This window comes from Solea senegalensis, linkage group LG7 (genome assembly GCF_019176455.1).
Source record: "Solea senegalensis isolate Sse05_10M linkage group LG7, IFAPA_SoseM_1, whole genome shotgun sequence".
Lineage (NCBI taxonomy): Eukaryota > Metazoa > Chordata > Actinopteri > Pleuronectiformes > Soleidae > Solea > Solea senegalensis.
The window spans coordinates 1232581-1245480 of record NC_058027.1 but is presented as its reverse complement, the minus strand read 5'-3'; the positions used below and the strand labels follow the sequence as shown (position 1 = coordinate 1245480).

Sequence of the window (12900 nt, the reverse complement as noted above, 5' to 3'; positions counted from 1 at the left end):
AGCAAACTCAGACCGGCTGAATGTTGAGACCCCCAAGTATCATATCGTACCGAGTCTAGCGGAGTCTATTAGGTGTGAATACGACTTTAAACTCTATCCTGTAGTACTTCAGTGATCCACAACTGCCAGTGAGGGGAGGCGTGGCCGCAAACCAGGAAAAGAGCCAGTGATACACGGATATGAGATCCATCCTCCGTGTCTGGCAGGTACCGACTCTTCCTCCTGCGCAGGTAAACATTTAGCATCGTCACCCCAGAGTCGCGCAAAGCCGGAGTCGTCGGAGGTTTTGTGAAGAGTTGGATGAGGATGGATGAGAGTGTCGCCGCTCTACCATACCCGTCCTCTGCCTTCAGATCACAGCTCATCACCAGAGCAGCAGGACAGACGATCATTAAACCTGTGCAGGCTGCATGAGGGAGAAATTGCCTACATGTCCGACCAATAACTAAGTGGTATTTCTGATCACATGACTTTTGCTTTATAGTGCGTTTAAGGTGAACTTTGACCAGGTGAAAAATGAAACACATCAAGTTTTCACCAGCAGACTGTTAGGTGTGAACACACCCTTCATTTTAAACTGTTTTCGGATACACAGCGTTTCCTTTATAGCAAAAGAATAAAGGCAACATTTACATTTAAGTGATGCCATGAGATCCAAACATTCTGAGCCAAGTTCAAGGTCGTAAAACAGCTCATAAAACACAACTCTTTTGGAAATTTCAATCGGATACAAAATATTCCAACAGCATGAGTAGTTCTGAGGACTTTTCATCAGGTTTCTTAGCGGCACTATGAGCCGTTTGATTACAAACACTCACACATATATCGTGAGACAATTGCCTCGGGGGAATAATAATAAACTATGATTTAGGTTTGAAAAACAGATTAGCTGTGTAATAAAAAAACAGCTTTTTTCAATTAAGGCAAACAGCCATGGTACAATCCCTTCTGCCGAGGCATGACCTTGAAAAACTCCTCATGCATGCTTTTATTACAACTCCACTGGATTACTGCAACGCTCTGTGTGTCGGGGTTAGCCAGGCTTCCATCGCTCGCCTTCAGCTCGTTCAAAATGCTGCTGCCCCGCCTTTTAATAAGAACTCACAGGCATGAACATATGGCTTCCAGTACACAACGGGCTCTATTTTAAGTTATTAGTTTTTGTTTAAAAGAATCTGAATTGCTTCGCTCCACTGTACACGACCTATGGTCCCAGCTCGCCTCAGCACGGCACCGGTTAAGGTTGGTTTTCCACTACAGGAAGTGGTACAAAATAGCACTTGCTGTCTTAAAAATACTTATTTTCTCTTTGCCATTCGACTCGATTTTCCATGTTTTTGGTCAACAATGTTGTTTTTAAATATGCTTAACAAATAAATTGGAATTCAGTGATATAATGTCTACCCTATAGTCCCAAATTAATCTGACACTATTTAGCCCAAACAACTGATCCACAGCTGACCCAACCTGATCCCTAAAACCAAGTCTAATAACAGGACACAAGTGACACAAGTCACTCCAGTAGGTCGAGACATAGTCAGTCCCCATGAGGAGAAGCACTCGTGCAACTTTAAAGGATTGAATGAACTTTGTAAATTACTACCAAGTTGTGTGATTTAAAGCTGTTCGTGTTTCCTGATTGGAACAGATGTTTCTCTTCTTGGGGGGAAAAAGGCTCCATTCATCTTCCTGATTTATCTTAGCGCTGTTACTGTTGATTAAATCAGCCAAATGCTTATTTTACCATGTATGGACAGGCCACTAGTAGACTCTGCCGGTTTACGTAGGACTAACGTCAGTCTATAACCTGATTCTGTTCCAGTCATCCTGAACCAAGTCACACGTGGTGCTTATTCACTTTTCTCCACAACAATATCCAGAATTGCGTCTGGGTAAAATCCACCCAAAAAAAACATACTAAGATATTGCATTTGTTTTGCTGTACATATAATATGCAAATGAGCTTTGGTGGTTAAGAGCTTTGGTGGATTTGCATGAAAACATGTGGCTACAATGCAAACCACCATCACCCCAGCGACAGCTCAATGGACCGGAAGTCTTCACAGACGGACAGCGAGTCCAAGCCTGTAACTACTTCTGGTCCGCTGAGCTGTCGCTCCAAAACTCAGTAGCCAATCAACAGGCAGCTTCCTAAGGCCCGCCCATGGTCAGAATCGCAAACCAAAAACCACAGGGACGCAAAGAACAAGTAGATTGTATTTTTTAAATTATTAAATCATTTTACAAAAGTGTTGCTTGAAAATATTGACACAAATCTAATTCCACACAATAGCACAGTGAGTAAAATCCAATAAATGACAAGTTATTGCAGGTGCAACTAACTGGAGCGCCATCTTAAAGTGCCGTGCAGCAACAGGATCTTTTGTGTGGAACTATCATCCACTCTCCAGTAGGTATGTAGCTCTGAAACTACACCATTAACTGCATTAGCTAAACAATGGCCAGGGGACGCAGCATAAACCCATAAACTTGGATATGAAAACTCCAACACTTCAAATTTATTGCAAGATCTTTACGATCACATCCAGCTGCACACGATCAAGTGAAGACAGCTAATGACTAGGGACAAGAATAATTACTGGCAATGTGCTTCATGAAACACAGAGAGAGTTAATCAAACATAAACGTGTCACTTACACTCACTGTACTAGCAGTGAGATAAGAGCTGCAAACTAATGATGTCCAACATGTCATTTTATCCACTCGAGGGGAAAATGCAATAAAACCTATAATCAAAGATGTTTGTGTGATTTGATTATGTTGTGTTCAACAACAATAATGCATTATAATCAGAAGTTTCATCACTGTTGATTCAAGCTGCGGCTCCATTACTCTTCTTATCTGGACGAGAGTTTTTTACATTTACATGATTGGTGATGTAGGAAATACCAGAGGTTGACCATGACAGGGAAACGGAATATCCCGTGTGGAATTATGAAATGCAAACCAACAGACCATGGCATTCTTTGCATGGCAAAACGGTATCGGAGATTAGCAAATTCATGTGGTCATAAATATCTAATTCACAAAGAGTCCCGCCCTCCACAGACAGCTGCAGAGCAGGAAATATATGCAACGCAGACAATGAGTCCTTAAGGTCAAGACTGGGCCAAACTGCTGGGGGTCGGGCGATGGGGTATATTTTTTATACTGCTATTTATACTTATTATTTTGTATTTGCACATAGCTAAAAATTTAAAACTAAATTTACTTCCACTGTCATTTAGCACAAAATTGTACAACATATTTCAATGGAAATCGAGGTCCAGATTAATCCAGATTGTGCTGGTCAGATTTGACACTTTAGCAATAGCTCTCGCTCAGCCTTATATGCTAAAGCTTACAAGGTGACACATGCATTTACACTGTGTGATATTTGACCAGTTTATTGATTAATTATATTGAATTGCCGTAAAGAACTACTTTACTGGACAAAATTCAAACCTCAAAAGACAGGTTTTCAAGTCAATATTTCAGTTGTTGCACTGTAGGGATGGATTTGCGGTGTGCATTCGCACTATTGTGCTCTATGTATTGTCCACTATTGCCATGAACTAATGAAAAACAGTACAGCATACAGTAATTACATGTCATAACATCAACGACATGGTTGGAAGAAAGAGATAAGGAAATACCCTGTAGGATTATTTCACCTGTCACTTGATTTACTCTTAAAATGTCACCTCTGCAACATTTCCTGGCCTGAACTTTGGCATCATTTGTATCACCACCGCAATCACAAAGCTCTGACTTTATCACACCTCATAAACAAAGTGAGTTTAGAGCAGCAGTGGCCAGCGTGGACTTCCCCCACATATGAGTTTTAAACTCAACAGAGAGGAAGGAACTTCTCCATTGTGGTCAGGATGCCTCTAAGAGCCAGGCATTAAAAAGAATACAATCAATGGAGGCAGCAGATCCAAGATGTAAAATAACGACGATGGACTGCGAGTGAGAATGCACATGCTGATATTTGCCATCCGCAGCTGTCTGAACGATGCACGACAACCTAATAATCCTCATAAATCTCTAAAACCATGTCTGCGTCACAGCACAGATGTGAACAAGTTGAATTTTTCAACAACAACAAAAAGAAATAAATCAGTAATAAGAGGAAATAAGGTCGATATTATTGCTGCTTGATTATCAGAAATTGTGACCTGATTAGCATCGAGATAATGACTGCGAATAATATCTGTATTTTCATATCATACATAACTGATCACAGGCAAACATGTGTAAGATAACACAAAATCTATTATTTAGGCATAAATGACTGTTCATCAAAACTTCAGTGCTTATAACAACACAAACAGACATTTCCTGAGCACACGGATAAAAAAAAAAAAACAGTCTACACAACCTGACACGAATTGAACAATGATTTAGAAAATGAACCACAACACATGGCAGCACTTCAAGATGTGGCATCTATGCAATCAACAAGCCCAGCTGTCCCATAAAAGCGGTCTCCAAAGTCAACGTGTCCAAACAATGTTTACTTTATTTATCTCACTGTAGTGCAGTAAGTTAACATGTGGCTTTCCTCCCTCTCTTCGGCATAAATAATCACCCACCAAATATGATCTTAATGCTTAGTGTGGAGCTTTGATGTTGCAATGTTTCTACACAAACGTCTCTCTACGACATCACGATGATACTGTTGTTAATGTTCATCGTTATAAAAGAAAAAGTTCAATAAATGTCACGACTTTTTAAGTTTATCACCATAATTAACAGTTTTGTTGTTGTTTTTTTACTTCTACTCGGGAGAAACGAGAATCTAAATATAGCTATTCAACATTTATCACTGAACTCAAACAACTGAACAAATATCTGGATTTTATTTCAGTCAAAACAGCAGCAGGGGAAAGCACGAGAGTGTTTCTTCTAAACTGCAGGGATCCAACAGACGCGTAAGCGGCGGAACACGAAGCTAATCAAAAAGAGAGAATAAAACTCGGAGCCTCTGAGCGACGCCGACCAACACAAACTCGAAAACCACTTCAGAGCCGAGCAGGAGAGGCTAGAAACGTTCTAATAACAGAGTTACGCGTATACGAGTTTAGAGAGAAAACCATCAAGACAGCCCACAGACACACCAGCGCTCGCTAATTCCATAGTATTTTCAACGAGATGAAATAATTAAGCAAAAATAGGCCGGCGAAATTTATCCAAGGCACATTCCGCATGGGTGTCCTAAGAGAGCCTGTGTAAAACCAAAGGCTGAAACTCAAAGTAAATCATAGACGTTTAGGGAAATAAAACAGCGTCGCACAGCGTCACGGAGCGGGCTGATAAAGACAAGTCCACATCTTATGAAACACACCGCAGGGTCAAACCATGTCAGCAGATGGGACTGTTTTTGCTCTCGATCTTTTGGAAGTAGTTTTGTTATTTTTCAGGATTGCGCTGCGTTACATAAATCACTGCGAGTCCAGACCATAAGATCCAGACCTAAAAGTCACACAACAGAGTAAAGATTGGGCACCGCGACAGTGGAAGGTACCAAAAAACTGCTTGATTCAATAAAGAGGCTCATCCATCCAATAAAGTGTTTGAGAAAAGAAGCAGGGAAAATTCCTCCTTTTTTATTTGGCAAATAAGAATTTATGGTGAACAGCGCTTCAAACTGTTCCCTCGCCAATAAAGAGAAGTTGTTCCACGCTGCAAACGATAACACAGGCTGCAGAGCGGGTCGAATACAGTCCGACTCACTCCGCGTGCATCCAGACCAGGATCTTCACATTCCAGCACTATCCACGAGAAATATCTCCAAGGTTTGTGACTCATAACATCGTTCCCCAGGGAAACGGAGCGCGCTCACATTTCTGATGAGCGAATCTGCCTCAGAGGTCACGCCGCCTTTTATCTCACTCGCCCACGCTTATTATTGATTTTCCCACATATTTGGAGAACGTCAAATGACAAACACAGCACCTGTGATAGGTTCTCAAGGCCGACAGCAAAGCGCTGCGTCGTCCCGCTGTGTTTTTTTATCAACTCAAGTCGACTTTCAGTAAATATTTTTAAATAGGTCACCTGTCTCACACTGACGCTGGAAACATATACCCCGGATTTATTTTCATACCCGTGGGACAAAAAGAACAATAAAGTCAAAGTCAGTAAACCTGAAGTTGAAAATGTATCATTTATCGTGACTTTACCAGGCCTGTAAACTCCTAGTCGAGTCCATACATTGTGGCTCGACTAAAATTCTGATTGGTCGATTTTTTGCCGGGTTCATTTGATGCAGTCTATGGTTAATTTCATCAGAAGGGACGTACCAAGTGCTAATGGGGGTGTTTTCAGCCTGTTTCGTAGATAACAGTGTGTCTTCAGAGAACACGCCCCTTGTTTTCAGTATTTTGGATTAGCCCAACCCACTAGAGACAGATGGATTAAAGAACGTCCGGTGGTTGTATTTAATTTTGAGCGTTGGGTTAGGGTTAGGAAAAAAAGTCGAATGCAAAACACAGCTCGACTACAAACACGGCATATCGTATAAAAATGGTGAGCTAATTTGTCTGCGTTAGGTCGCTCCGTCCGTTTTGAACATATCAGAATTGGCATATTTCAATGTATTAGTCCAATAATCGTTGATTTGTTTCCTAACTGGAGGCGCACTCGCACTTGCAACGTCCAACTGTCTGCACAGTCTCCGCCGCCACATCACCCAAAGAGAGGCTCCGTCACCACCGGCGCTGCTAATTCTGACTACAGCTGCACATGAGGTTTGTGTCCCACTTTGGACCAAAGTCTTCTGGTTTATACAGACTTCACCGCTGTGTGTAAACAACGCTCCTCTTTGTGTTAACACTTAATCTAGCGTTTTTTTAAGGCTATAGAGTCGGTCACTTCAGACTTTACAGTGCAATTATGACTAAGTTGAAAGTGGACTGCATGCCCGGTGTTATTTCCAACACATCCAGCCACAGTAATCTAACAATGAGACTACTGGAGCAGGAGGCTTGGTGATGACCCATGTAGGGTTTGTCTTAACAAGCCAGGTGTTTGTGGAAAGAGCTGTTGTCTAGACAACACAATTCACACAACCACAGGAGTTTCTATGAGCTGTGAAGTCACTCCTCTGAACGGTTGGGAAAAATAATCAGTCGTCGCTTTATTTTCCGCAGTATTTTCAAATCAAAGAAGTCCATTTTTTGAATTCTCCTACAAACAAGAGCATCCCTGCAGAAGCAGCACGTGATGCGCTTCATTACACTGCAAAAACATAATGAAAGTAGACAAATACAATTCAATAAGGATCATTTTTTATGAACGAGTCAGACTGTCTAGTGTTATATAATCAGACACAATCTGAGTTGGAAGATGTCTGTTGGTTCCACACCTTCGTCGTCATCATCACTGTCAACAACTGATGGACAAAGGACTGAAGTCGTGGTCACTGTGTCTTCTTTTAGTGAGACCGTTTGACTGTGAATCGATTCAGACTCGTCCTGTGACGCCAGGAACATTTTATTCCTGGAGCACCGAAAAAATTAATTTGTCAATTGGCAGCGGGGACGAAAACTCTGTTTACCTATTATGCGTGCGGGAAAGCTATGGTGACTAAGAGGATTCAGCTGCTCTGGCCTCTTCCGACACACATGGTGCTGGATGGAAGAGGCGAGGGACTTCAATTTGTTCCCTCATGGCAGACTGTCTGAATATTTCACATTTTCCAGGCTGCTCGCTGAGCAACAGCTCTCTTCCTGGATCACATGAAGACTTCAATTCAAACTATCATTTGTCATTCTGGGAAATTCAAAAATGCGAGGATTCAAGGTCTGCGTAAGGCCAAGGTGTCATCAGTTCTCAGTGTTTGGAAAAGGGTGAAGAGCATTTCCTTGTTTTGGAAGAGTAAAGTGAGGCTGACTCCAAAAACAGACGAGGACGCAGCACCACAAGTGGGCTCCAGGGGGCTTACCCATCACATTGGGCAGTGGATGACCATCTACAGCAGGGGTCACCAAGCCTTTTGAGACTGAGGATAAGACGGAGCGCTACCATGTTAACGTTTTATGCGATTTACCATTTAAATGATGAATATTATGCATTCAATTGCAAATCAGCAGCGTAAACCGCACAAGGCACCGTGGTGACAATCGTGGACACAGAAGCGACGGAGACTTGGACGGATGCAAATCCAACTACGACAGAGTCGTCTGTGGGAAGAACAAGTGACAAAAATAAAAGACAGACTAACGCCCCCTGCTGTTGAGGAAACACTCGCTGCTCATCATCTGTAGACGACGCAGCGTGTGCGAGAGCAAGGTTTTCCCCGGACGCGCGACAATCGAGGCAGCTGCTCGTCTTTCTCTACCATCAGACAAACAATCACCTCATACTTTAGTTGTATTTGTTTGAGCTGAATGGATATTTTGAAAAATAAAGCGTATGCTCAGTTTTCGTGGCCCTGATTCCAGTTTTGACCCCAGGGGGAGTGAAGTGCGAGAGAGAAAGAGATGCGCGCCACAAACAGCTGTGAGCCTCCACCTGCTGATCCTTGAATGTAAATGATATTTAGCTTATTCTACTTTTATGTTCTTTTTTTTTTTAAGTGCACAAAATAAGGTGTAATCAATAGGGGTCAGATTGATATTAGCTGTTTGTATGGTCAATGCAGATCGTAGGAAATCAGTAGAGGTCGCCTTTTTTCCTTTGGCCAGTTTCCTTTTATCCCCTCCATCCTTTAAAATCCCTTAAAAACTGTTTATTATAACAAAAGTGACATAAGAAAAATGATGTATGTATTGATCAACACCTTAGGTCGGTTTCTTTTTAAAATTAAAGCAATGTTTGAGAGATTTTTCAAATAAAAACAGTACACGTAAAAGTAAAATGTTGTTATTCAGCCTTTCTGGAGCTATTCAATGGGGACTCAATTCATTTTCTCCTTCTCTCTCTCTCTCTCTCTCTCCCTCTCACTTCATCCTGGTGCCAAAGGAGCTTATTCTGTTTTTGGATGAGGAGAAAGTGAGGCTGCAGGAGCTGAGGCACAAAGAAGCATGAGGAGCTTCCTGTCTTCCTGCACTGTGTGAGGATCTGAGTGAGAACAAGCTCTGCCCTCCACTCTCCACTCTCTGCAGCAGCAGCAGCAGCAGCAGCAGCAGTGCAACGTTACGCCCCATCGTTATAAAACAGAGAATCCAACACAGTTTTCCTGCAAAAACACAACAACAACAACTCGCTCTCAAGTGCGAGGAGTAAAAGTGGAGCCAAGAGAGCGCGTGCAGGACGCACCAAGCCAAACAACGTTCAAACAAACACAAATCATGCACGTGAACACTGCTCTCCTCTGTGTGTGTGTGTGTGTGTGTGTGTGTGTGATAAACAAAAGTGCAGGTTGATGTTTTGATGTTTTGATGTTTTGGTCTGTGTTCCTGAGAAGCAGAAGCAGCAGCAGCAGCAGTAGCAGCGCGATCAACGGGGACAGGATGTGACACATTATGAATCCATGAGGAAAAAAAAAAAAAGAAAAAAAAAAAGTTTCGATTAATTTTCACAGCGCGCGTCGCCTAGTGGAAACGTCCACTGGCGATCCGGCGTCAGGAGCGCGCTTCCTCCACAAACACGAAGCCGCCTGGTCGCGTCCAGCGTCTGACCACAGCCGGCGAGGACGGAAACATTAAAGTTCCCAGGCTGTGGTAGCTGTGTGGCTAACGCAGAGCTAAACGCATCAACACCAGCACACACACACACACACACACACAGTGAGTGGCCTAGACAACAATCCACAGTCTCGCAGGTCAATCTGTGCGCCGCCGCGCCGCCACACTTACCGGCTTTGTCGTGATCGTATCCCACGACAATAAAATAGTCAGCCAATCTCGCCATGTCTGCTGCTTTTCCCGAGAAATACCAACACAATTCAGCATTTTTCCTCCTTCCAAGGCACAGCCATGTTTGACAGAAGGAGTGTCACTGCGCATGCGCGCACGAGCAGGAGACATCCATGGGCGTGGGCCGTGGACTTTACAAATACACCACTGTGTCCCAACAGAGGCTCTTGTTGGCCCCGCAGCGCGGGCCCCCTCCATTTTTATTTTATTTTTTTATAACAGAGACACCAAACACACAGCAGCACTAATACTAATGTTCATTATGGGATGTACAACTCTGCCAAACCTGCAGTTTGGATTTAGTGGACACTTCAGTGGAGAATAAACTGTTGGTTTATGTGTGTAAAGGGATAGTTCGGTTTTTTTTTTTTTTCTTTTTGAAGTCCGATCGCACAAGATGTTGACACTCGCCCGACACAACCGCCTGGCTGCAGGGACATATGTACTTTAGCCATTTAACAAAAGACACACCTGAAAAGTATACACCTGCTATATCTTAGGAATATGTTCTCTTTATTTTCTTGTTAAACAGCCGTCTTTTCCAACTGGAAACAGGTTTGTAAACACCGCTCTCACGACACCAAAGTCCATACAGAAATCTTCAGTGTCTTCCCCTTTAACCTCCCGATGAGGGTCACAGGGCCACAGGAGTACACCCTCGCGGCAGTCCATTGCAAGACGTTGCCTCTAGCGTTATGTTCGAATATATTATCACACAAACTTAACCAGAGCTGGCAGGTCCTGTGTCCCTGCCAGCTAAAAACATGGACTTTGGTGCAGGAGAGTGAGCTACAGCAGGGCTACATAGGTTTCCAGTTGGAAGAGTTTGTCTAACCTTGAAATAAAGCAGTGAACACTTAAAACATCATAGACTACATACATTATATAACTTTATTATTATTGAGACCACCAGACTAATACTGGATACTTTGTTCCTGGGCTTTCAGAACAGTTTGTATGTTGGCATGAATCCATCCCATCATTTCTGCTGCCAGTTTGACCACAGCTCTAATTCATTCCCCTGAAGACACTATCAGTGTCCTCGACGTCGCGTTCATGGAACCAGTTGGAAGCGACTCGGTGCACGCTCACGGTGCAAGGAGCCATGATTGTGACCATAAACGAAAGCACATGATACTCGGATTGGCCGCGACACTCGAACCATGATTGACTGATATTGACATTTATGTAGACACAGAGCGCTCCAAGAAACCATTACCCCCACGGTCACCTCACCACTTCCACCACCAGCTGCAGCCGGGGCCGTTAACATGAGGCAGGTTCGGGTCCGTTAAATTTTTGCCAGTGTATGTGCAGCCTCAGCAGAAACCCAGGTCATCGCATGAGTCCGGCGTGGGTGAGCCTGTGCCCGCGGCAGCCTCAGGTTTCTGGTCTTGGCTGACAGGCGAGGAACCTGATCTGGTCTTGTTCATTGTTGCTCACCAATAGATTTCCAAGTTACTGTAGCTTTTCTGTCAGCTTCAATTAGTCGCTCCGTTGTCCTCTGACTGCTCTCATCAGGATTGTGTTTTTTTCTCCACTCAGCGCCGTATGAAATCAGTATGAATTCAGGCTTTGATTAGCTGATGATGCTGGATGAGTGTCGATTTATCGGAAATATGTTTGCTGGGCTAAATATTTGTTGATCTGTGGGCTGCGCGCGGCTTTAATTGAAGGGGAAACCACCGGTCAATTGTGCCGCCAGTGCAGAGGAATGATAGTTAGCTCCGATTACCCAAACCAAAAAGAGCTGGGATTGTTTTCGCCACTTAATATGAAAAAGCTGTCCAATTTAAACTGATGCGGGGGGGGGGATTATTCTTTGGATCAGGACAAAACATTCTTGTTTCTGTCCCAGACGTTTTCCTTAAAGTCGCTCTATGACAGTGGATGTTGTTGTTGTTGTCGGGAGAAACGGGGCAAACGCATGTGGTCACGACAGAAGACTAGCATAATATTTATGGAAACCAGTGCTTTAGCTAATATATGTCACTGTCAACAATAACAGGAACACAGCATGTTCTCTCACTGCCTCTGCCCCGTTGCTGTTTTATTTCGGTTTCTCTCGCCATTCTTCTCATTTCTTTTGCTTGCAACTAAAAGGAAAAGGATGGAAGCGGGGGTCAGACGGTCAAAACAAATCAAAACAAGACAAACAACAGACCGGACGTCTGCATGCGGCGCTCATTGTCAACACGCCGATGATGAGAAAGTCATGAGACATCGACGCGGACACATCTCTACGTGACAAATATTTATAAACTCATCACAACATTATAACAAACTGTGATTCATCTGTCAAATATGCACCTTTGGTGTTCCCTCCCTCTTCATCCTGGCACTCGGCGGCGTTGAGTCGCTCAGGTTTCCTGACACTCACGCAGAGATCATCAAGGTCGGTGAAGCGATGGCACCTTCGCGGAGGACAAACAAAATATTGCTATATAAGGAGACGGATGATAAGCAGCAGCAGAGATTTGTTGTCACGATTGCGCAACCCCCTTGTTGTAAACTCTGCTAAGGGAATTATTTGTCTGCTGGAGGCAATCATCATTATAAAGTGCGTACAAAACATTTGCTGGTTTACAGCACATGTGTTTGACATTTACAGGGTTTTTTTTTTTGTTTTTTGGGCGGTTTAAAATATGACACCAAGAGCGGAAAGAGATATAAATAAGTCCTTTATGAAGAATAGGATGCTGATTGGTTTGGAGGGGAATATCAAGGGTTGAGCATGATGAAACTTCAGCACTGTATTTCACTCAGACTGACACAAAAATAGAAGATGAAAGCGTCGCATAGAGGAACTCTTTTACCACAAACTTACACAATGTGCCGCGCAGGTTTCTACATCGGACTTTCTTCGGTGATTAAATTATACGGATTTTTTCTGGTATTTACAGCATTACATGTACTGAACACGAGGCTATATGAGTTCAGTCATGACTGTATGATGAACAGAAGCTGTTACCGCTGTAATGTGTAAAGTCTGGTGGCCTCTTCTTTGTACTTTTACCCCCAGGGGCTTTTTATC

General features: G+C 43.1%; 1 protein-coding gene across 2 annotated transcripts in view; it reads right to left on the bottom strand.

Moving 5' to 3' along the window:
* The window catches only part of sbf2 (SET binding factor 2), a 94758-nt gene extending 84811 nt beyond the window's left edge, over window positions 1-9947 (bottom strand). For both annotated transcript variants that reach the window (XM_044029744.1, XM_044029745.1), the window contains exon 1: window positions 9807-9947. In XM_044029744.1, coding sequence (XP_043885679.1) covers window positions 9807-9861 — 55 coding nt within the window. In that variant the 5' untranslated portion in view covers window positions 9862-9947. The remainder of the gene's footprint in view (window positions 1-9806) is intronic.
* Between the last annotated feature and the right edge of the window lie 2953 nt (window positions 9948-12900).